The 25,694-nt window shown below is 40.0% G+C and overlaps 1 protein-coding gene across 2 annotated transcripts in view; it reads left to right on the plus strand.

Moving 5' to 3' along the window:
• LOC126475303 (D-glucuronyl C5-epimerase B) overlaps positions 1-25,694 on the plus strand; it is a 417,781-nt gene that overhangs the window by 314,853 nt on the left and 77,234 nt on the right. For both annotated transcript variants that reach the window (XM_050103072.1, XM_050103071.1), the window contains exons 5-6: positions 9,906-10,133; positions 19,694-19,866. In XM_050103072.1, the coding sequence (XP_049959029.1) occupies positions 9,906-10,133; positions 19,694-19,866 (401 nt within the window). The remainder of the gene's footprint in view (positions 1-9,905; positions 10,134-19,693; positions 19,867-25,694) is intronic.

Raw genomic sequence — 25,694 nt, forward strand, 5'->3', positions numbered from 1 at the left:
AATCTCCCACTTCCAGCTCCACTCCCTCCAAAACCTCAAAATTCCGATCAACACAATCTGGAACCACAACACCCTAATTCAGTAGTTAACCTTTCCTCCAAACCTCTCTCCCAATCCGAAACCTCTGTCCTATCCAAAGGCCTCACCTTCAGCCCCACCCCCAGATTCAACCAAACAGCCCTCGTCAAAGATTTACTGTCCTACACTCGTACTCTCTGCTGGAAGTATCACTTTGCCACGAAGAAAAATGATCCTAATCCTACTCCTAATGATCCGACTCCTCAAGACACCATCCAAATTGAACCCTGCCTGGAACAGTTCCGTCCTCCGTCACAGCGGGACCCACCTCCTCTTCCTCAAAATCACCCTCTCCAAACCTTCCAGGAATTTCTGACTTCCAGCCTTGCATCTCAATCCTTCTTAAAAAACCTTAATCCTACACCCAACATCACCACTGCTGAAGCCCAGGCTATCCGTGATCTGAAGGCTGACCGATCCATCGTCATTCTTCCGGCGGACAAGGGTTCCACGACCGTGGTACTTGATCGTCGGAAGTATGTGGCTGAGGGACTGCGTCAGCTTTCAGACAACACCACATACAAAGTTTGCCAAGGTAACCCCATTCCCGATGTCCAGGCGGAGCTTCAAGGAATCCTCAGAACCTTAGGCCCCCTGCAAAACCTTTCACCTGACTCCATCAACCTCCTGACCCCACCAACACCACGCACCCCTACCTTCTACCTTCTTCCTAAAATCCACAAACCCAATCATCCCGGCCGCCCCATTGTAGCTGGTTACCAAGCCCCCACAGAACGTATCTCTGCCTACGTAGATCAACACCTTCAACCCATTACATGCAGTCTCCCATCCTTCATCAAGGACACCAACCACTTCCTTGAATGCCTGGAATCCTTACCCAATCTGTTACCCCCGGAAACCATCCTTGTAACCATTGATGCCACGTCCTTATACACAAATATTCCACACGTCCAGGGCCTCGCTGCGATGGAGCATTTCCTTTCACGCCGATCACCTGCCACCCTACCTAAAACCTCTTTCCTCATCACCTTAGCCAGCTTCATCCTGACCCACAACTTCTTCACTTTTGAAGGCCAGACATACCAACAATTAAAGGGAACAGCCATGGGTACCAGGATGGCCCCCTCGTACGCCAACCTATTCATGGGTCGCTTAGAGGAAGCCTTCTTGGTTACCCAAGTCTGCCAACCCAAAGTTTGGTACAGATTTATTGATGACATCTTCATGATCTGGACTCACAGTGAAGAAGAACTCCAGAATTTCCTCTCCAACCTCAACTCCTTTGGTTCCATCAGTTTCACCTGGTCCTACTCCAAATCCCATGCCACTTTCCTTGACGTTGACCTCCACCTGTCCAATGGCCAACTTCACACGTCCGTCCACATCAAACCCACCAACAAGCAACAGTACCTCCATTATGACAGCTGCCACCCATTCCACATCAAACGGTCCCTTCCCTACAGCCTAGGTCTTCGTGGCAAACGAATCTGCTCCAGTCCGGAATCCCTGAATCATTACACCAACAACCTGAAAACAGCTTTCGCATCCCGCAACTACCCTCCCGACCTGGTACAGAAGCAAATAACCAGAGCCACTTCCTCGTCCCCTCAAACCCAGAATCCCCCACAGAAGAACCACAAAAGTGCCCCACTTGTGACAGGATACTTTCCGGGACTGGACCAGACTCTGAATGTGGCTCTCCAGCAGGGATACGACTTCCTCAAATCCTGCCCTGAAATGAGATCCATCCTTCATGAAATCCTCCCCACTCCGCCAAGAGTGTCTTTCCGCCGTCCACCTAACCTTCGTAACCTGTTAGTTCATCCCTACGAAATCCCCAAACCACCTTCCCTACCCTCTGGCTCCTATCCTTGTAACCGCCCCCGATGCAAAACCTGTCCCATGCACCCTCCCACCACCACCTACTCCAGTCCTGTAACCCGGAAGGTGTACACGATCAAAGGCAGAGCCACGTGTGAAAGCACCCACGTGATTTACCAACTGACCTGCCTACACTGTGACGCATTCTATGTGGGAATGACCAGCAACAAACTGTCCATTCGCATGAATGGACACAGGCAGACAGTGTTTGTTGGTAATGAGGATCACCCTGTGGCTAAACATGCCTTGGTGCACGGCCAGCACATCTTGGCACAGTGTTACACCGTCCGGGTTATCTGGATACTTCCCACGAACACCAACCTATCCGAACTCCGGAGATGGGAACTTGCCCTTCAGTATATCCTCTCTTCTCGTCATCCGCCAGGCCTCAATCTCCGCTAATTTCAAGTTGCCGCCACTCATACCTCACCTGTCTTTCAACAACTTCTTTGCCTCTACACTTCTGCCTCGACTGACATCTCTGCCCAAACTCTTTGTCTTTAAATATGTCTGCTTGTGTCTGTATGTGTGGATGGATATGTGCGTGTGTGCGAGTGTATACCTGTCCTTTTTTCCCCCTAAGGTAAGTCTTTCCGCTCCCGGGATTGGAATGACTCCTTACCCTCTCCTTTAAAACCCACTTCCTTTCGTCTTCCCCTCTCCTTCCCTCTTTCCTGATGAGGCAACAATTTGTTGCGAAAGCTTGAATTTTGTGTGTATGTTTGTGTTTGTTTGTGTGTCTATCGACCTGCCAGCGTTTATATATATATATACAAAGATGATGTGACTTACCAAATGAAAGTGCTGGCAGGTCGACAGACACACAAACATACACACAAAATTCAAGCTTTTGCAACAAACTGTTGCCTCATCAGGAAAGAGGGAAGGAGAGGGAAAGACGAAAGGATGTGGGTTTTAAGGGAGAGGGTAAGGAGTCATTCCAATCCCGGGAGCGGAAAGACTTACCTTAGGGGGAAAAAAGGACGGGTATACACTCGCGCACACACACACACATCCATCCACACATATACAGACACAAGCAGACATTTGGTCTTTAAATATGTCTGCTTGTGTCTGTATATGTGTGGATGGATGTGTGTGTGTGTGCGAGTGTATACCCGTCCTTTTTTCCCCCTAAGGTAAGTCTTCCCGCTCCCGGGATTGGAATGACTCCTTACCCTCTCCCTTAAAACCCACATCCTTTCGTCTTTCCCTCTCCTTCCCTCTTTCCTGATGAGGCAACAGTTTGTTGCGAAAGCTTGAATTTTGTGTGTATGTTTGTGTTTGTTTGTGTGTCTGTCGACCTGCCAGCACTTTCATTTGGTAAGTCACATCATCTTTGTTTTTAGATATATATTTCCTACGTGGAATGTTTCCCTCTATTATAACTATATATATATATATACAAAGATGATTTGACTTACCAAATGAAGGTGCTGGCAGGTCGACAGACACACAAACAACCACAAACATACACACAAAATTCAAGCTTTTGCAACAAACTGTTGCCTCATCAGGAAAGAGGGAAGGAGAGGGAAAGGCGAAAGGAAGTGGGGTTTAAGGGAGAGGGTAAGGAGTCATTCCAATCCCAGGAGCGGAAAGACTTACCTTAGGGGGAAAAAAGGATGGGTATACACTCGCGTGCGCGCGCGCGCGCGCGCGCGCGCGCGCCCACACACACACACACACACACACACACACACACACACACATATCCATCCACACATATACAGACACAAGCAGACATATTTAAAGACCTGTCTTTAAATATGTCTGCTTGTGTCTGTATATGTGTGTGTGTGTGTGTGTGTGTGTGTGTGTGTGTGTGTGTGTGTGTGTGTGTACCCGTCCTTTTTTTCCCCCTAAGGTAAGTCTTTCCGCTCCTGGGATTGGAATGACTCCTTACCCTCTCCCTTAAACCCCACTTCCTTTCGTCTTTCCCTCTCCTTCCCTCTTTCCTGATGAGGCAACAGTTTGTTGCGAAAGCTTGAATTTTGTGTGTATGTTTGTGGTTGTTTGTGTGTCTGTCGACCTGCCAGCACCTTCATTTGGTAAGTCAAATCATCTTTGTTTTTAGATATATATTTCCTACGTGGAATGTTTCCCTCTATTTTTTTTATATATATATAAACATTCCACGTGGGAAAAAATATATCTAAAAAAACAAAGATGATGTGACTTATCAAACGAAAGCGCTGGCACGTCGATAGACACACAAACATACACACAAAATTCTAGCTTTCGCAACCAACAGTTGCCTGGTCAGGAAAGAGGGAAGGAGAGGGAAAGACGAAAGGATTTGGGTTTTGAGGGAGAGGGTAAGGAGTCATTCCAATCCCGGGAGCGGAAAGACTTACCTTAGGGGGAAAAGGACGGGTATACACTCGCGCGCACACACACACATATCCATCCACACATATACAGACACAAGCAGACATATACAGAGGCAAAGAGTTTGGGCAGAGATGTCAGTCGAGGCGGAAGTTTCTTGACTCCGCCTCGACTGACATCTCTGCCCAAACTCTTTGCCTCTGGATATGTCTGTGTGTGTGTGAGTGTATACCCGTCCTTTTTTCCCCCTAAGGTAAGTCTTTCCGCTCCCGGGATTGGAATGACTCCGTACCCTCTCCCTTAAGTACCCAGTGACACAGTGTTTAAACTTTGTACAATTCAGAACAGTCTTTGATCTAACAACTTTTTTCCATTGTTTTATGACCTATTTAGATCTATATGATTATCACTGATAATCATCAGACACATTTGTCTTCCTAAACTAGTATACAAAACATGAAAATCTAGTAAGCAAGATAGGCACCATCAAATGGTATAAAAACTTCAACAACCTAGGTAAATAGAATTGACTCATTGGGTGTAGGGTCACCATCAGCATACTGTGCACAGTAAGGTATAATTTTTGATAAATAATATAAAGTTGAGTTTGGTCAAATTGAAATACATTCAACATATTGTTTTACTGGTTGGGAAAAGGCAGTGAGAATTCCACAGGGTGAATAAAATCTTCCACACTGGCTATTAAAATACTACTTTTAATAAAAGTCACTACCAGATTTGAATCAGTAGAGATACAGCTTCATGTGACAGCCTTTTCAAAAATCATTTCAAGCAAAGTGGTTGCTTACAGCCACATCCCATTGTTCATTGTCTAGATAAAACCAATAACACACTAAAAGCAGTTGTCTGTGCTTAAATTGAGTGGGACTGTGCAGCATCATTCCACAGATATCGCAGAAGTATGCACAATGCTGGCATAAACTGTACTGATGTACCGATCAGTACATTTTATGCTGGTGCTGTGTACACTTGTATACTGTGTACAGCATGGTGCTGTGCTATGCCAGTCAGTTTAATCATAGCAACCACTTTTAGTATGCTGTTGGTTTTATCTAGATGAATGGTGGGGCTTGGCTGTAAGCAACCACATTGCCACACCATGACTTTTGAAAAAATTGTCACCAGAAGATGCATCTCTACTGATATAAAACTGGTAGTGACTTTTTTAATAAAAGTATTTTAACAGCCAATGCAGAAGTTTTATTCATCATGTGAAATGTATTCAGTCTTTATCATACAGACAAGCAGCAACTGGTACATTTCCGAGTTGAAAGTCTGATAGTGTTGCAGCTTCATCTCTGCTAAAATAAGTATTGGTCAGTTAGTTCAAAAGTATTATTGGCTGCCCTGAAAGAGGAAACATTTAATACTCTGCTTACCATGCAATATCTCAAGCAGGAAGCAAACAAGAGCTTGAACAAATTCTGCTAAACAGTTTCTGTCTATTTATAAAAATGTCTTCAAATCAGTTTCTTAAATTTCCAATAAAAAAATCACATCGTCATTTCCACGACATGTTATTTACCAAAAATAGGCTTCTGAGGCACATGGTTATAGCTTATATAATTATAGATTCACACTGTTTAGCACATACTGATTGCACTGATTGCATCTCATGGACTGCACTCACTGATTGCACCAGAGAAACAAGAAAAAAATTGTCTTTCCATATGGATTTTGTGTGTAACATTCAACTTTCTAGCCGCAAGCCTTCTACTGGAAAATGAAAAAGTCTCCTTGTTGTACAAACGTCTAACTAGCCCTCACAGTTGGGAATCTAAGTTAATACAATTTTTTTCTGTAGGTAAGGAAGGTTGATGCAGTGACATTAATGAGTATCATTTACTCCTACTAACATACAAACTATAATTTTACAAGTGGGACTGTTGCAGTCTTTTGGTTCTGAAAGTGCCAATTCACACTATTAGAATTACAAACATGAAAACTGGAACAGCTTTATTATGTTGTTTAATAAATATGGTGCTGAAATTCTAATCTATAAATTAAGCCAAAAGGAATGCTAATTTGTAGTGCATTACTGTTTTTACATCATGACTCCAGGTTTCTAACTGAAATACAGTACTGTTAATTTTAGCCTTGTAGCTTCCGTATTTTGGTGGCGCTCAAAATTATAAGGAGAAAAGAATCCTCAGTTTTCTCTTAAGCTATTAATTGTACTGCCTTCTCAGGGTACTTTTATTTCGGTATATATTTGAACACAACACAACACAACACATCATAGTTATCACGATGTTTGTAAGGACACTGTTATAGATATCTTGCCAGTAAACTAACTAGCAGCAGGTGCTAGTTGGCAAGCCTTAGCTTCTAGAACCTTCTGCAGTTTCCCACCTTTTCTGGCAGACGGGTTGGTGACGATGTGAGTTGGTACCAAGAGCATTATGCAGAAGTGGGTCAGACTCAGTTGAGTGAGCACATAATGAAAAAACTGTGCATCATAAATATTTGAAATTGAATTATAAAGTGTGTTATAGCACATTAAGAGAAATATTTCACTGCAATAGGAATGCTGACTTGTCCTTGGTGGTGGTGCGTTTTTTTCCCCATGATTGATCTTCTATATTGTCAGTATCATCAAAATGATTAATTTGGTAGAAAACAATTACAGCTACACCAAGTACAGTTAGGCTACAGTTCAGTTTTTTATGCGGTCATGGCTGAAGTAAATCTCTATTGCCATTGTCTGATTGCCAACAATTAGAGAGACACTCATATCTCGTAAAGCTTTGGGAATGAGCTTACACATCCTATTGCACATCGGCTTCTACAAGGAGGATGGGGAAATCTGTACACACTCAACACCCAGCATGACTCAGAATATCACTATTGTGCTACAAGCTGTTCTGTTATGCACTCATGCAGGCTTTACAAACATTATCGAATCGGCAACACCTTATCTATCTGTGATTTGTACTGTTCTGTTGCTGTGTAATTCCTTTCAGTGACTTAATTTTAAGTAAGGGAGGAATTACCTTGAACCTAGAGCAGATGTTCATGTGTTACACTTCAGCAAATATTTGTGTTGCTTGGTACCCAAATTCAACTTTCCCCATAGTCCACCTTCCCACAGTTTTTGATATGTCGCACCATAATGTGGAACTTTTCATGATACTTCAAATGTAATGCAAAATATGTGTTAAACAACTCCTTTATTTTGTGTAACTTCCTGACTATTTGTCATACTTTACCTGATCACTGGGCTCCCTAATTCTGAAGTGATAAAAGTCTGAAGACTTCGAACAGCTAGGATTCTGTGTCTGCCTACAGCCAACATTAGTGATCTAATGATAAGATGATAACAGTAATATGTGTAGCATTATAGCAGCAATTACATAAGTGACTGTCATGTTAACTGGTTACTTCTTTCTTCATCATGAGAGGTGGAATTGCTTGGATGGGCTACACTGATTGGATAGTGAGAGGGGACCCCACGAATGGTGAAGGCAAGGATAGGGTGCATAAAATTTACCAGAAAAAAATTACAAGTAAGAAAGACAGTTTAAGAATTAACCCAGAGAGGTACAGGAGATCTACCCCTCGTGTTCCCATCTTCTGTCTGTGAGAAGAAGCATTTCCATAGATCCATAACTTTACTAAAACACTGTTGTCACAGTGTAATTTTGTCCAACTAGCGTCATAAAGAAATGATTGTTACTGAGCAGATGGCTTAATGTGGTTTATGTGAGAACAGTGCTCTTGGTTCACACTATGGCTACTAGAACACATGGTAGGGGTCATGCGCAGGTGGGCTGTGAGCTGTGGTGTCACTGTGAACTCTCGCTGCACTGCACTGCTTTGAAAGCTTATTGGCATATGGTGCACACATGTTTAACTCATATGTAGCTATGAATGTAACCCAGGTTCTCCATGTTTTAGTATATTGTAGTTATTTTTGTTGTTATTATTAGGCTTTATATTAGTTGTTCTATTTTTGCTATGGTCAATGAAATGCAGGTCCAAAGCCTCCAAATGACGTCAGTCTCTTTCATCATCTTGGAGTGTCCTGCTTTTCTTCTGGTGTAAGAGGCTCACACAGGTTTAGACTACAAAGACATGTAGTACGGAGAAACCCCCTATAATGTCATTTTATTTTCTTAACTGTATTGACGGGTTTTATTATTTTATTCTCAATAATTATATTACAACCTTTTTTTCATTTCGTTAATAACTTTGATTTTTCAAAACACTGAGGCCTAAATCAATAAAACCTAAACAAGAAAATTGCCTGATTCTTTTAATAATGACTTCACTAGTAAGAGGATATTTAAATACATCCCTGATAAAAGATGACACTTGATAAGATAGGCAACGTAAAGTTGCAGCTTTCGCAATAACTTCAGGTGACCAGTTTGTACACCATCATTTCGTAACCACTTGTTGTCAACAATCTGAAAAAGAGGCTTGAATCACTGTTTGAAGGCCTTTTGATTTCAAAAACTCAGCACTACATTGAGAGAGATGATTCTGCATTCTTTTGCCTAATCTCTTTTATTTCTGTTCTGTAAATTCTAATTATTGGTGTAAGCATGCATTGTTGCATTCAGGCAGTGTTTGTTTCCACAGTTAACATTTTGCCTAGTAGTAATTTCTTCATTAGTTGGTAATATATTTACCTGTAAAATTTCTTCTACTTCTGTACAGTAGCTTTGGTCTTGTGCCTGGATATTTCTCTCATCAATAGGCTCATTACAATGCTCAAAATCAGCACCGAAGGATAGTAGATTTTGATTTGGAATAGGATCAGTATTCGTACTGTGTTTGGAAGGAATATTCAACAGTTAATTTTTCAAATCTCTTTCACAGTCTGAACCAGTGTAATGTATTGAGCACGTACAGGCATTTTCATCTTGAAATGGATTAGCACAATTACAAGCATTCATCCATTTTCATTTTGTGACATTACTTTTAGGAAATACATGAAAATTAATTTATAACTCGCTTTTCTGCTGTGGTTATTACAACTGGTGAAAGGGGATGAGCTCAGATTTGGCAGCTCTGTCAGGGGGCACAGGATCAGCCCGGTGTGGCTCTGTTGTGTTAACTTCGTGTCTTTACTTTCACCAAACCTTAAAATATTTCTTACTTTTATGTGTCACTTTTGTTTTTGTAGATACTTGGTACAAAGCAGCAAATACACATGTAGTGCTAGCATTACATGAGGAAGATACGCCTAACTTATTCTCCCTTTATCTTTTCTCTCTCTCTGCAACAGTCATTGGGATGTACAGAGCTTGCTTCCTCCATTCCTCACAGCCCATTCTGTTAATGATCAAGAAAAGTAGGTGATTTAAAATTATGTAAATTTTTGACAGAACAATTGTGCACCTGTGTATGTGCTTCACAAGAAAGCATAGCTACTCAGTCACATTTTGTGGAAAGTAGAAAAGTTTCATTAGAATTATGTTAGCCTTGCATATGTGCTAACTACCATTTACTGAATGATCTTAACTATGCATCATATACCTTTCAAATAATGTCCATTTGTGTCTGAATTATTCACCGTATTATTCCATTTTTTTTGGGGGCTTGATTCAGAGTTGCAAATAATAATTGAGACATTATTTTGTAAACACAGCTGAATAAAATATATGTTGTTGCTTCTTTTCTTCTAGGAGTACCAGTGTCAACTCAGTGGCAACCTCAAGGTTACTTCTATCCCACACAGATAGCACAGTTTGGCTTAGCACATTACAGTAAAAACATGACCGAGCTAGAACCTCATCAAGTGGTTGTGGAGGATGGAGATAAAGAGAGAGGAAGTTGGAGAGTTCCTAAAGACGCTGAGCTTAATTATATAAAAAATGGCACAGGGAACTATATTGTCTGTTTTAAGAGCCAAGGTTAGCCCAGATATGAACTGCTTTTAATATTTACATTTGATGCTCTTTCAGAAGCTTGTAAGTGCTTTATTTCTTAAAGAGTGAACATTGAGAAGTGAATGTAGCATCAGTACTTACGTGGCTCCAAATATTTTGACATAGATAACACCAGTGAATTTTACTGTTGCTGCAATATTACTAGGTTCAGGACAAAATAAATGAAATCCATCCCTAACTTTTTATTTCAGTTCTATGCATTGCATGAAATAAGCATATGACTACTTGTCATGAGCTGCGCTTAGAACATTGAGAAAGGTGGATAATGTTCACAGTTAGAGGGTAAGACACTGTAAAAGGAAAGATAACTGCTGGCAATATGAAATAAGGAACTCTGTGCTTTTCTTTCCTTTATTTGATGACTGAATTTCCTGTGCCATTGAAACATCTCTTAACTTTCATACTTTGGTATTGTCAGTTTAGAAAAACTTTACATGTTTTATCTGGGTAGTAAGTTCCTCTCAGACAAAGTCACACAATGTTTCAGCTGAAACTTTTATGTACTTTATTAACGTCTGATCTGTATTAGTGTGGGGAACTGCTAGTATTACAGAAAAATTTGAAAAAAGTCCAAGTATTATGTTACAGGATATTTAAGTACAACGGTTGCTCAGAAAGTAATACACAGCATTTTTCTCTCTCTCTCTCTCTCTCAGCTGAAAAAAATGCTATGGTTGCGAAAAGTTACGTATGTATTATTTGAAGTCTCCTGAGTGAGTGTGCCAAGTTGCTGTCACTTCCGACATGACATACCTGCAGGACAGTTTCAAAATGGCGTCTGTACGAATTGCTCATTGCAGAGAAATAAACTGTGGGGAGTACTCACAAACGCTTGTACAAAGTCTATGGAGCAACCGCTGTGGACAGAAGTACAGTTAGTTGCTAGGCACGGATGATGTCATTAGAAGGCAGTTCGGTGGAGCTCCACGATTTGCAGCAGTTGGGGAGACCATCCATGACTGTCAAACCTGACATGTTGCAGTGAGCTGCTGATGTCATTCGTGAGGACAAACGCCACTAAATGATGCCATTCATGGAAGACATTTTGAGAACGATGACAAAGTGATTCACACAGTGAAGCACTGGCTCCACCACCAGGAGTAGGTTTGGTACTGACAGGGCATACACGCTATTGTTTTGGGCTGGAGGAAGGCCATAGAATGGGTTGGAAATTACATGGAAAATAGGGTGTGTAGATAAAACACTATTCTTTCATGTGTGTAATTCTTATTATGTTAAATAAATAATTGTTGAAGGAAAAAAAATGTGGTGAATTACTTTCTGGATGACCACATACTAAAACTGAGATTGAAATGAATCGAATCTGCAGAATAGCTCAATTGAATTCCCCATCTATATCTCTGTATGTGAAATCCCAGAACTAAACGCCATAGCATTCTGTTTGTTGCCCACAGTATTATTGCACCTGTGAGTAGGGGACTTCAGTCAGCTTATCATGAGTCAGTGCGGAATCAAGGTTGCAGAGGAAAGGAAGAGTGGTGCAACTACAGTTATGCAATGAAAACTGCACCAATGTTAGTGCTTAGAGTTATGGAGTGAATAGTCCATCGCACAAGGGGTAGCTGCCAAATACTTCATCTGCTGTATCTTTATCAGTGGAATCCTTTTACCAGTTTCATCTGGTGTCTCAGTTTCTATACCACTGTCATTGTCATGCCGCAAATTCGCCTTCCCTCTCCAGACCAACACTGATTATTATATTCTCTGTTAGTTCTTCCATTAACCCATTTCTGTGCCAATAATCATTTTCAAATCCTTTTACATGTTTGCAAGCTTTTAGCCAATCATATTGGGTAATCTTAGATAAAGAGTCTGCAGTTATTTGTTTTAGGATAGTTAAATTAATGAAAGGAATTTTTTTCCCCTGGAATTCCTTGCTTCATTTTATGTGCGATTATCTCTATAGGGTTCAAATTGCAGTGATGTGGTGGGAGACTCAGAGCAGTATATCCCTTAGGCTTTAAAACTGCATCTGTCTTAAAAACACACTTTGGCTTATTATATTGCATAATTTGTAAAAGCTCATTTCTTGTTAATCCATTTCAAAACTGATTTTGTTTGGAATGAGGCATTCAGTTGAGTACTTTTTGAGAGTTGCAGTAGTGGTGGCTTTATTTGTCTGAACAGTATGATAACAGTGCATTATTAAGACCAACAATACTACCAGCTGGGATGTGATGAATCAGTTTCTCTTCTAACCAACTGTGATAAGCATCCCCATTCATATAATGGTCATCACCCGGAATGTCTTCAAACTGCCAACACTTTTTCATAGTATAATGCATATGCATCCACATTTCATCCATGAACTCTGCTGGTTTACATGGTCCCTTTTCATTATTTGTGATAGTTCTCAAGTATTCCCCATGTTTTGCAACAATTTCAAAAGTTCAGATAGCATGGTTCTCATATTTTTACAGTTTTTGAAATGAAATCCTATCTCTTTTAAAATTTTCTGAAATGTTTCCCCTTCCCCCATGAAAATTTCTCAGTTTTTTGAAAACATAAGCAGTCTACTCAATGTTGGTATTTCCTTCTTATGCTCATAATACTCAAAAAATTTTCTTAGAATAAGTGCTTTATCAAAGTTGTCTAGAGAAACAACTTTTTTAGAATGCCTTTATTTTCTAGGAGTTTTCACTTTTTCTCTGGTTTCTTCACTTTGTTAAAATCTTTAAAAAAATTATTTTACACGTCTTTGTCACTTCCCTACCATTTTTGCCTCCAACAAGATTGCTTTCTATTGAGTTATTGTTACCTGAATCTCCTTTTTTTTTTTTTTTCTTCCTGGCAAAATTGTTCATCTTCCAATGTCTCCCACTTTCAGGGGTATTGACGATTGCGGATAACACTGCACTGCACCACTGACAATATCATGCGAGGACCACTGAATCACTAGCTGCTACGTGCAGAACTGACCTGAATGCATGGACAGTGTAATGTGTTTTCCTTACTCACCACTACACTTGTTTACTTTCACGTCATGGTGTGTTCCTGATAACAGCCATGGAAGGCTGAGTGCAGTAATATCATGGTTGGGTAGTAGAAAGTCCTAATTTCCATTTACTCCCTGTATAGTAAGATTCAGCTGAATTATAGTTAACAAACAGTGAGCAAGCATGGGGCTGTCAACTCAAAATCTATTTGGGCCAGTGCAAGAGTAGATCCAATAATTAATAAGGAAATATGATTGCTTGGGCACTACTATGGATAGTATAGTGAATGAATAATCATACCCAAAATAGAGAAAAGGCCATAACCCACCACAGCAGTAAAACTGCACAAGGTTGGGGTGGCTAAGACTGGTCACCAAAATTAGATTTATTTGCTCCAAATACATCAGTGGGCAGGTTTCATCAAGTTATAAAGCCCAATGTTGTAAATTTTTGACCTACGCCAATCATTTTTAACGTTCATAGCTGCCAAATTATGACATAGATGTGTTTTATGGACGTTCATAATTTTTCCGTGGTATTAGATAGAGCCTTTGGAGAGGACTGGGAACAATGTAACACAAATGGAACTTCATCAAATAGGAACAAGATAAAAACACCTCAGATTGCTGCCCTGCCATTAGAAGAGGTCCCACAACTCTCTGCCCTGTTGTAAGAAAAAAAAGACACCTGTAAACTCTCTTATCAGAGCTCAGGATGTTAACCTTCAGCATCACAGGGCAGACGACACTGCTAATTCAATTTCATGTAGGATTTATCACAGCACAGGTCATTGTTGCAGTTTCACCTGTGTGCTTTGGTAGTTTAGTTCTTGAATCTCTGGGTGTTAATCTAGTTTATTAGAGACAGTTCTTGCATTTTCAACAGTGTGCGCGATAGTGTTTCAACCCATGTTTCGATAGTCATGTTTTCATTTGTTTTGAAAACTAGTAATTGCCATTTGACAGTAGTCAGTCAGTCAGCTGCTGCCGCTGCCAGCCGAGGCAGAGCAACGACAGGTAAGTAACCAATTTTGTGTCATTTTATGAGTTCCTAACTAAGAGTGAATTACGTAGTTTCATCTGCATACTTTTGCAGCTTATTTTTGAATTTCTGATTGTTAATTTAATGTTTACTAGACACAGTTCTAGCATTTTTGGCAGGGTCTACAGTAGAATTCCGCAGCACATTTCGATAGTCCTTTGTTTGTCTGTGTAGTTTTCCCTGTACTTTAATACAGATAGGGACTGTGATTGCTGTGTGTTGATGTGAGCTGAGTTAGTAACATTTTGCTGTCAGCTGGAAGCTGTTTTGGATTTGGTTACACAGCTTGAGGCTGAGGTACATGGGTGTCACTGTTGTGGGCATTCCATTGGGATCCAATGGACATCAAGCACTACCCACGAGTCTGCCAATCGATTCATACTGGTGGCCAGCCCAGTTACTGCTCACACTGAGGTTGGCTCCTACCCGTTGTCACATGGGAGGTCGCCTCGAGGTACGGCAGCCTGCGAAAGACTTCCCAAGGAGGCCGAATGTGAGGCCTCCCCGGTTAGTCTGACAAACAGATTCCAGGTGCTGTCTGTGGCTGACACTGTTGCTCAGTCAGATACTGTTGCTTGTCCTGTTTCAGAGGAAACCTCTCAGCCTGCAAGATCTGCACAGTCATAAAGGGTGGGATTATTGGTAGTTGGGAGCTCCAGTGTTGGGCACATTAGGGGGCAACGTAGGGACATGGCTGCCAAGGAGGGGAAGAAAGCCAATGTGCATTCTATGTGCACACCAGCTGGAGTCAATCCAGATGTGGAACAGATCTTTCAGATACCACGAAGAGCACAGGGTGCAGCCAACAACAGGTGGTGGCTCACGTTGCTAACAGTGATGAGTGTTGCTTTGGATCGGAAGAGATTCTCCCTGGTTTAGAGGGCTATCAGAGCCGAGATGAAAGCAGAGCTCACCATTTGGAGCATAGTCAGTAGGAACGATTGCAGACCTCTGGTACAGAGCTGAATCAGAGGTTCAGATGGTTCTGCGACTGTGTAGGCTGCAGATTCCCAACAATTCTAAATTTTCATAGCTATGGTGGGAAACTACAAGAGCTTCAAGTGCTAATAGAAAGCACTTATGCTCAAATTGTTATATGCATTGAAAGCTGGCTAAAGCCGGAGATAAGTTCAGCCGAAATTTTTGCGAAGGGCCTAACAGTGCTCGGAAAGGATATGGTAAATACAATTGGCAGTGGTGTGTTTGCTGCATGTAGAAGTAATTTATCTTGTAGCAAAATTGAAGTAGGTAGTTCCTCTGAGTTAGTGTGGGTAGAGGTCATTCTTGGCACTAGAATAAAATAATAATTGGATCCTTTTACTGACATCCCAACTCAGGTGATAAAACTACTGAAAGGTTCAAAGAAAACTTGAGTCAGTCCAATTTCAAACACATGCCCAACTCGGGCAATTGCAGTTGGTGGTGACTTCAATTTACACTTGATATATTGGTGAAAATACGTGTTTAAATCTCGAGGTACGTGTAAAACATCATCTGAAATTGTGTGAAATGTATTCTATGAAAATTATTTCGGGAATTTAGTTAAAGAGCCCACTTGAATGGTAAACAGTTGTGAAAACACACTCGACCTCTTAGAAGCAAGTAATCCTGTGCTAATAATGAGCATCAAAACAGATACAGGGTGAACATAAGGTTGTCATAGCAAGACTGAATACCATAACTTCCAAATCCTCCTAAAATACACGAAAAATATATGTATTCAAAAAAGCAGATGAAAATTCACCTGAAACCTTCCTTAGAGACAATTTACACTCCTTCCAAATTAACAGTGTAAGTATAAACCAGATGTGGCTTAAATTCAAAGAAATAGTATCAACAGCAGTAGAGAGATTTATACCAAATAACTCCCTCATGTTTTACAAAATGGGTCAGAACACTGTTGTAGAAACAACAGAAAAACATGCCAAATTTGAATGAATGCATGGTCTCCAAGAATGGCGATATTTTACAGAAGATCGAAACTTAGTGGACTGCGATGCTAGATGCTTATAATAATTTCCGCAATGAAACTTTGTGTTGAAACCTTGCAGAAAATCCAAAGAGCTTCTGGTCATATGTGAAGTATGCTAGTGGCAAGACACAGTCAATGCCTTCTCTGCTTGACAGCAATGGAAATATTATCGATGACATTGCTGCTACAGCGGTTTTACTGAACATAGTCTTCTGAAATTCCTTCACCAAAGACAAAGTAAACACCCCAGAATTTGAATCAAGAACAGCTCCCAATATGAGTAACTTAGAAGTAGATATCCTTGACATAGTGAAGTAACTTATGTCACTTAATGAAAGCAACTCTTCCAGTCCAGACTGTATACCAATTAGGTTCCTTTCAGAGAAAGCTAATGCAATAGCTCCATACTTAACAATCGCATACAACTGCTCGTTTGATTAAAGATCCATACCCAAAGAATGGAAAGTTGCAGAGATCACACCAATATTCAAGAAAGCTAATAGGAGTAATCCACTAAATGTTGGCCCATATCATTAATGTCAATATGTAGCAGGATTTTAGAATGTATGCTGTGTTTGAACGTTATGAATTAAGAGGGTGGTTTGAAAAGTTCTCAGAATCACCGCAGGAGGTCAGTGACAGCACAAAGAGTTGTTCACGTGTTATTCTTTGGACTGTTGACTGTAAACATGTGCCACGTCAGTGCTCTTTGAAGAGAGCTGTGGTGGTGACATAGCTATGTTGTTCCTCCCGCATAGTGATTTGCGAAGATGGAAAAAATCGAGATTCGAGCAGTGATTAAGTACTTCGTAAAGAAACGTATGAAAGCAAAGGAAATTCATGCTGCTTTTCAGAATACACGGTGGGAGTCTGCTCCTTCATATTCAACTGTTGTACAATTTATGAGTCACTTGTGAGGCACTGTGTCAAAAGCCTTCTGTAAATCTAGACATATGCAATCAATTTGAAACCCTTGTTGTTAGCACTCAGCACTTCGTGTGCGTAAAGAGAGAGTTGTGTGCCTCAAGAATTATGAATTCTGAATCCGTGTTCAATGAGTGTCAGTTGAATGTTCTCTTCGAATATTGTCCCAGTTATGTAACTGGGTTCATGATTTCCTGTTAGAGAGGTCACAGTTCATAGTAACTGATGGAAGGTCGTCGAGTGCAACAGAAGTGATTTCTGGCATTCCACAGGGTAGTATTATAGGCCTTCTGCTGTTCCTTATATATATGAATAATTTAGGAGACAATCTGAGCAGTTGTCTTCAGTTGTTTGCAGATGAGCTGTCATTTATCATCTAGTAAAGTCATCAGAAAATTAAAATCAATTGCACACTGATTTAGACAAGATACCTGTATGGTGTGAATATTGACAGCTGACCCTAAATAATGAAAAGTGTGAGGTCATCCACATGAGTGCTAAAATGGATGCTTCAACTTCAGTTGCACGATAAATCGGTCAAATATACTGGCCATAAATTCAACTAAATACCTGGGAATTACAATTACAAACAACTTAAATTGTAAAGAACATAGGAAATGTTGTTGGGAAGGTGAACCAAAGAGTGGATTTTATTGGCAGAACACTTAGAACATGTAACAGATCTAGTAAAGAGACTGCCTACACTATTCTTGTGTGTCCTCTTTTGGAGTACTGCCGTGATGTGTGGAATCCTTACCAGCTAGGATTACGGATTACATCAAGAAAGTTCAACGAAGGGCAGCACATTTTGTGTTATCGAGAAATAGGAGAGAGTGTGTCACATGCACAATAAGGATTTGGGGTGGACATCATGAAAATAACGATGTTCCTCGTAGCGGCAGAATCATTTTACGAAATTTCAATCACCAACTTTCTCCTCCAAATCCGAAAATACTCTGTTGACAGCATCCTATATAGGGAGAAAATGATCAGCATAATAAAATAAGGGAAATCAGAGCTCACACAGAAAGATGTAGGTGCTCATTTTTTCTGCACACTGTTAGAGAGTGGATTAATTGAGAATAAACCCTGTGTCAGGCACTGAAGTGCCATTTGCAGAATATCCATATAGATGTAGATGTAGATTGTTCTAATTTTCCTCACAGATAAAACTCCTGAGATATTAGCTCTGGTGTGTGCAAAGCCCATTCTGTGTTTCCATAATCACATAATGACTAATCAGAGGATCTCTCAGTATTCTGTTAACAAGGTCTGTAATTATCTGTGTGAAATTGGTGGGACACCAGTCATGTTGGTACTACACTGGTTGCCATACATTCAGTGGGATGTCTTCCAATAATTGAAGCAGTATACCTTTTAAGATCCGTGGATACTGGTTTTATTTATGGGACTCTTAAATTCCCACAAAGATCAATGATGCAATTCTTCAAAAGCCTGCATCATAGGTTGGCGAACTGAGAATGGTTTAATATTCTACTTCCTTCAGTAAGTGTCGATTTTCAACTGATTAGTAGTACACAGAGTGAAGACTGATTTTCCAACAGTTTATAATGATGTTTCATCAGTGAACAAAATCATGTATAGAAATACCACCTCAATTTTCAGTTTGTGCAGACACCATTTGAAGAACTGTAATGGATTATGTGGAAAGGATGAAATGTATTGAAACTTGGTATTTGTAAAACACTCCTTTATTTGATCCCAGTCGCACGTTCAACATGCCTAGTAGAGTTGGAGTGTTGTGTGGATTGTATGTTACCACTGCTAAAACTTTGGTGTTCTGTAACACAATCTAGACACCTTTCAGCGAACACACACACACACACACACACACACACACACACACACACACACACAGCACTGCTCTAACAGCAGAGCACAGACTAATTGGCTTCAAATGCATAGGTAAACACACAAACCATACCGGAGGTAAGTGTTTGGCATTTGCTTGCATTTTGTATGTTAGGGCAGATATTTGTGGCACCACTTTTCCTGATGATGGGATGGTATTTGCAGTACTATTTTGTAACTATTTAATCAAGTTTCACACTTAAAATATCTTGGAGTCTTCTTCAAACCCCCTTTTCAATGCCACAGAAAAAAGTACGTAATTCCATTAAAAAAAAAAAGAGAGAGAGAGAGAGAGAGAGAGAGAGAGAGAGAGAGAGAGAAGTTGATGTCATAATTTGGCACCTGAAAACACTAAAAATTAATTGCATATGTCAGAAAATTCGCCACTGCTTTCTACTGTAATTTTAGTGAGAAAATTAACTAAAAAATTTGTGTAATAAGTACTAAGTAATATTTCTGAAAATAGTACTTGGAAATATATTGTTATTTAGCATGACATTTCTCATAGTGTACCACCTGTACAATACATTGCATCCTAGGAAAGATAGCACCCACTGCACAATTTTATTAGAAAAGAACAGAGAAGACAAAATTTGTTTAACTTTTACAGATCTAATTTTCACAATAATACATCAACCACATAGTTCTATGTTGGCACACTTAAATCGTTAACCAGTTATTGTACTGTGATTTTTAGGTTATAGGAAATAAACTATTTATGACTATTTTTTATGAATAAATTCTACTCTTTGTTGTAGAAAACATTGTAGATGGTGTCACAATACAGCTTGATCATGTTATGGATTTGGTACTGAGCCTTAACTTCAAGCTCGAGGGCAATGGTAGTTTCACAGTGACACTGCAGAATCGTGAGAAGCATGAGTGGTTCTATCTACACTACATCAGCTCTGACCTCCTTATATCTGCCCAGGTAATAAATTTTTAGCTTGGAGATATTTGTTTGCTTCTGTTTTGGCTGCACAATATAACAGTTAATAAAATAATTATACAAATAATGTATACTAATTTGAGTTGTTGTTGTGCTTAGCAGAAAGAAACGAATCTACTTTCTGTACATACAGGGTACGGTGCTTAAATCTGGACAGATTTCAGTTTGGATTACCCGCCATATTGCAGTTCTGTTAGAGGCCGTGATTGATGTTCTTGAAAGCCATAGGCATCTAGTAAACAGTCAGAACCTCAAAATGGCCGAGATGTTACAGACAACTGCAAACACAACCAAAGATCAGCGGCTATTGAAAGTCTTCATGCTGGGCGTGAAATAGTTTGAATCTTCAGGTACCTGAGATCAACTGTTTGATATAGTGGCCAAGGTATAATGCTTCAGAGAAGTCTGGGGAATGTTCTGCTAACCCAGTGAGGAAACCTCATTCAAGGAAAAGTGTGTCATGAACATGGCAGCCATCGAAAAGGCTCAGGTGCTGCTTTCTGACAACCGTGGGCAATTGCTGAGGAAATTGGCATCAGTATTGAATATCAGCAAACATACAATACATCGTATGGCAGAGGAGGACCTCATACAAGCCATTTAGTCCAAAACTGGCTCTTGGATAACACTGACATGTTCTGGCCCCCAAATAGCCCGAATTTTAACCCTTTTGACTTCGCTTGGAGCGTAGTCGAAAGAGCTACAAATAAGACGAGGCACCCTAGCGTCGTACTTCTACACACCACTATCGAAGCAACATTTCACGAAATGGACAGCGCTGTTTCAAAGTGTGCATTTGATCGCTTCAGGACAAGATTGGAGGCAGTCATTGCAGCTGAAGGGGGTTACATCGAGTAATGTTACTCTTGAAATGAAAGGTACCACTACTTATATGTAAAAGGATTTGTATTTTGTTTTAATAAATTTGGTTTTAAAAAAGTTTTATTTGTCTGAGTTTAAGTGCAGCACCCTGTATGTATTAACATGACATAGTATTTAAATGATAAAATATCACCAGTTGGTGTTTCTACAACTGTCAGAATGTGTTTGAGTGAACTACCACCTTATGTTAAACAAGTAACATTTTTGTAGCATAGAAAATAGTGATAAAATGTTAATGTTATGAAGAGTGGAAATGCTTCTACAAGAAAGACATAAAAGTAAATGTTGTTTGTATGAAATGTACTGATTGTTGTTTTTTTTTTTTTTTTTTTTCAAATGTCACAGCTAAAGGATGGTAGAAGGACCAGGGTTGTTATTTGCTAGATTCCAAATGATAAAAAGAAACTAAAATAATGAGATCATGGAAGGTTAGCAGATGAAGTAAAAAACAAAAAGCAAAAAAAAAATAAAATAAATAAAAATAAAAAAAAAAATCCAGAAGCAATAATGTGTGCATGGTTGAAGACTGTAATGCAATGGAAAGTTTAGCTGAGACCTTTATCCAGCAGTGGAAGTAAGATGGAGAAGGTGGAGGAAGAAAGTATATTGATTGTGTGAATTGTGATATCTATGTTTAGAAGTTAAATTATTGTCACATAGAATCTGGAATAAAGCGTCAGTTATGAGAACTAACACTTCAAACTGAAATTGTGTGTATTGAGCATACACAAAGTACATGCGGAGCTGAACAGCCTGCATCAGCAAAAGCTGCTCCCATTTATAGATACAAGGAAATTTCTAGCAAATTACAATGTTTGTAAAGACAAAACAAGGGAAATGCCTAGACGACATAGTCAGTTGTTGATGTAACTTTGTACATGTACACACCATGGGCAGGTATGTAAGTGATTAGACTTGAAATTCTCTCTGACAGGTGGGATGGCCATCAGGGGACTTGAGTGTTTTTCATGTCAAGTGTTGTAGAACGTGTAAGTGACAAGAACAGTGCTGAATATTGAGTGATCAATGTGAAGAACACAGAGATGCTGTGCATTTGCGTAAGACAACTCTATTGCCACCTGACAGTGTTTCAAAAGGATATTCATTGTGGGTTTCCATTTGCCCGGCTGGTCAAATCATGCAATATCAACATTATTGAGGCATTTGGGTGTGATTGTGGCCCAGTATTGGACTGCTTGAGAATGTGAGGCTAGGCAGGCATGTTACCGTGTTGTGTACAGAGCACTTCATAATCCCTAAGCATCTGCACACGCCATCCGAGAATAAATAATGGTGTCATTTCACACCATTAGTTGGAGACTAACAATAGCCAGACTAGGGAATTAACACCCCATTCGTAGGCTGTTATTATCACCACTACACTATCAGCTGCATTTAGACTTGTCCTGTGACCAGAAAATGTGGGCTGCTGCCGAATGGCTTCACATTGTGTTCAGCGACGAATCGCACTTGTTCACTACTGTGCTTGATAATTATCACCAAGTATGGCAGCAATCTGGATAGAGGTCCCTTTTTTCCAATGTTTTGATGTAGCATGGCAGTGTTACTCCTGGCATTACAGTATTAGGGAGCCATTGGGTGTGAAATTGGGTTGTGGATGGTAATGGTTGAGACACTGATGGCCAAACAGTACACCATGGACATCCTGTGTCCTCACATGTTAACTCTTGTGCACTAGTATCATTGTGCCATTTTTCAGCAGGATAGTGCAGACTCTACAAACAAACAAAGTTTCCAGGCAGACATAAAACAATATCAACTTTATTTTAACAAATATATAAGTCTGCTTCACATTAAGTCCACTAGTGTTACTACTAATTAACCAAAAGAACATAAAGATCACCTAAAATTTCATGAATTGTCTTGAGAGTGTCTGGTAAACTGATAAATCTAGAAGTTACATTTCCAGTGATGACTGCTGCCACCACTGAGCAAAATTACAGCAGATTCAAAGTACAGGTGGACCTCAAGGGAGTGGCTTTCCATTAATTACAAAGACTACATTCAATAAACCAGCTGATACCAATTCCTTGCACACGAGTCCACATAGGCCAAGTTGTAGAGGCAGAGGCTCATCACTGACTGATGGCTGCTCATTGTCGTGGTGAAGGGGCATAGTCCTGATAGAGGTGGCAACTGGAACTGGCTTGCCGAGGCTGTGTGACACTGCATAGACAGAAGGATGTGGCACAGTCTACTTGCTGGCCCATAATAGAGTGGAAGCGAATGGTGCCATGCTCACTGTGCCTCCTAGTGGTGACACAAGTGCCAGATGTAGGCTAAGGGAGTGCCGCTTCAAATAGTATGGCTGTTGGAGATGCCCAGAGGCCCTATTTTTGTATCTTTCCACCATTTTGGTGATCGTTTTTTAAGGAGAGCCCCAACATTATTCTGTAAGCATTTTGAAAGAAATACCGAACAGTTCTAGCAAATCTAGGCGCCGTTGTCAGTTCTCCTCATGCCAACCAATTGAAAGCAATCTGCCTCAGATCTGCACATGCACACAGCAATGCCACAATGGCATGAACCCGAAGCAGCTAACAGGCGACAAAGGCACACCATTCTTCACAGTACTGAAAAGTTTGGTTAGAGTATGTAATACTGTTCAAATGTCACTGATCTCATGCTTCCATGAATGAATGATGGTGATAGGATATTGACTGTGTTCTGGATACTGTCGGGAATGCCACATTATGTCATTTTACGAGGGTGGTTTGAAAAGTCTTCGGAATCATCACAAGACATCAGCGCTAGTGCAACAAGTTTCTCATGTGATATTCATTGCCTGTAAACACATGCCATGTCAATGCTCTTGGATGAGAGCTGTGGCAGTGACATGGCTCTGTGTACTGATTTGCAAAGATGGAAAAAAATAGAGACTCGAGCAGTGGTTAAAAACTTCGTAAAGAAAGGTGTGGAAGCGAAGGACATTCATGCTGATTTCAAGAATACACTGAGGGACTCTGCTCCTTCATAATCAACTGTTGTCAAGTGGACAAATGAATTTAAATTTGGTTCGGAGAGCTTAGATAGTGAGCCGTGCAGTGGTGAACCAAGATGTGTCACTACTCCAGAAATCATTGGAAAAGTACACAAAATGGTCATGGAGGATCGCTGATAGAAAGTGCATGAAATTGCTCAGGCTTGCCAGATGTCATCTGAAAGGCTATGTCACATTTTAAGTGAAGAATTAGAAATGAAAAAATTATGTGCAAGATGGGTGCCGTGACTCTCAATGGTGGATCAAAAATGCATGAGAATGGACATATAGGAACAATGTGTGGCCCATTTTAGTTGAAATGAACAAGATTTTTTTGGGCCGGTTTGTGACGGCAGATGAAACTTTGGTGCATCACTATACCCCAGAGACAAAACAACAGCTAAAGCAGTGGAAACATGCTGATTCTCTGCCACCAAAGAAAGCAAAGACAATTCCTTCTGTGGGAAAGGTCGTGGCATCAGTGTTCGGGGATGTGAAGGGGATTCTGTTGGTAGATTATCTCCCCACTGGGCAAACAATTACTGGAGAATACTATGCTAACCTCCTGGACAAATTGCAACAACAGGTACACAAAAAAAAGCCAGGTTTAGCAAGTAGGAAAGTCATCTTCCATCAAGACAGTGCACGCCCACACACACGTGCCGTCGCTGTAACAAAATTACGCGAACTAAGATATAAATTGTTGCCACACCCTCCCTGTTCATCTGATATGGCTCCGTCAGACTTCCATCTCTTCCCAAAAATGAGAAAGGCAACAAACTGCAGTGCCAAAAGTGTTGGGTTCACATACTGCTGGGTACGAAAATATTTTCTTCCTCTTTGTGTTTATAACACATTATGAGATTGAGACTTTGTTAATTGTCGAAGTTAAGTTTTTTTATGTTAGTTACTCGAAAGAGTGCATTTTTTCAGTAATGAGTATCTTCAATTTCATGACATCCACATGTTTAAGAAATGAAAGATGAAATTGGTGTGCATGATACAACTGACAGTGACATTTATATTTTTTCTTGTCACAAATAATTCACTATTTTTTTCTGAATACTAGTGATGTCAGAGTGTGTGGTCAGATGGGAATCGAGTAGCACAGCTTAAATTATGCGAATGAAACCAACAGCAATCATATTTATACTCTTGCTTGTCACAAGTATTTATCTGCGATCGAATCCTTAAGAATAGTAGACAGAGATGAAAGATCCCCGCCATAATATTTTTAGCCTATACCACTATATATGAAACATTTTGATTCAGCAGATACATGTTACAAACTATGATGAACTTCAATAGTTGCACTCGCCACACACTTTCGAAGAGGCATTTTTTAAATTTTGTTTTTAAGAACCAAATCATTGATGTATCATATAGGGAAGTGGGTTACTTCATCATTTGGATCTCTGGGAGTAAGTTTGAACCACGCTCTACACATCTCCTTATTCTTTGACACTCTTTTAAACAATTTTTTGGATTCATGGAGGTATGTTCCGTCTATGTAACTATTTGAAGAAAGTTTGTTTATTGCCATACATGTTTTGCTTCTTTTATTTGTGAAGCACCTTCACAAATGAAAGAAGCGGAACGCTTATCGCAGTAAAAAAACTCCCTTCAATTAGTTGCGTAGATGTAACATACCTCCATGACTTTTGAAGCAACTAAGGAATTAAGGAAAACAGAAAAAAATGATGAATTTTTCGAGTTTATCTATAGAAATATTTGTACAGTGTGATACTACACTCCATTCCTAACTCATATTCTGAAACATAAAATCCAAAACAAGACATCAGTGTGAATGAGAATAAGAGGATGATTTGAAAAGTTCTCAGAGTGGAATAGAAAAAAAGTACTTACATCTCTGAAATTTTTTTTATTTTTCAATGTAGTCATCTTGCAGATTAGCGCACTTTGTCCA

This window comes from Schistocerca serialis, chromosome 4 (genome assembly GCF_023864345.2).
Source record: "Schistocerca serialis cubense isolate TAMUIC-IGC-003099 chromosome 4, iqSchSeri2.2, whole genome shotgun sequence".
In the NCBI taxonomy this organism is placed as follows: Eukaryota; Metazoa; Arthropoda; class Insecta; order Orthoptera; family Acrididae; genus Schistocerca; species Schistocerca serialis.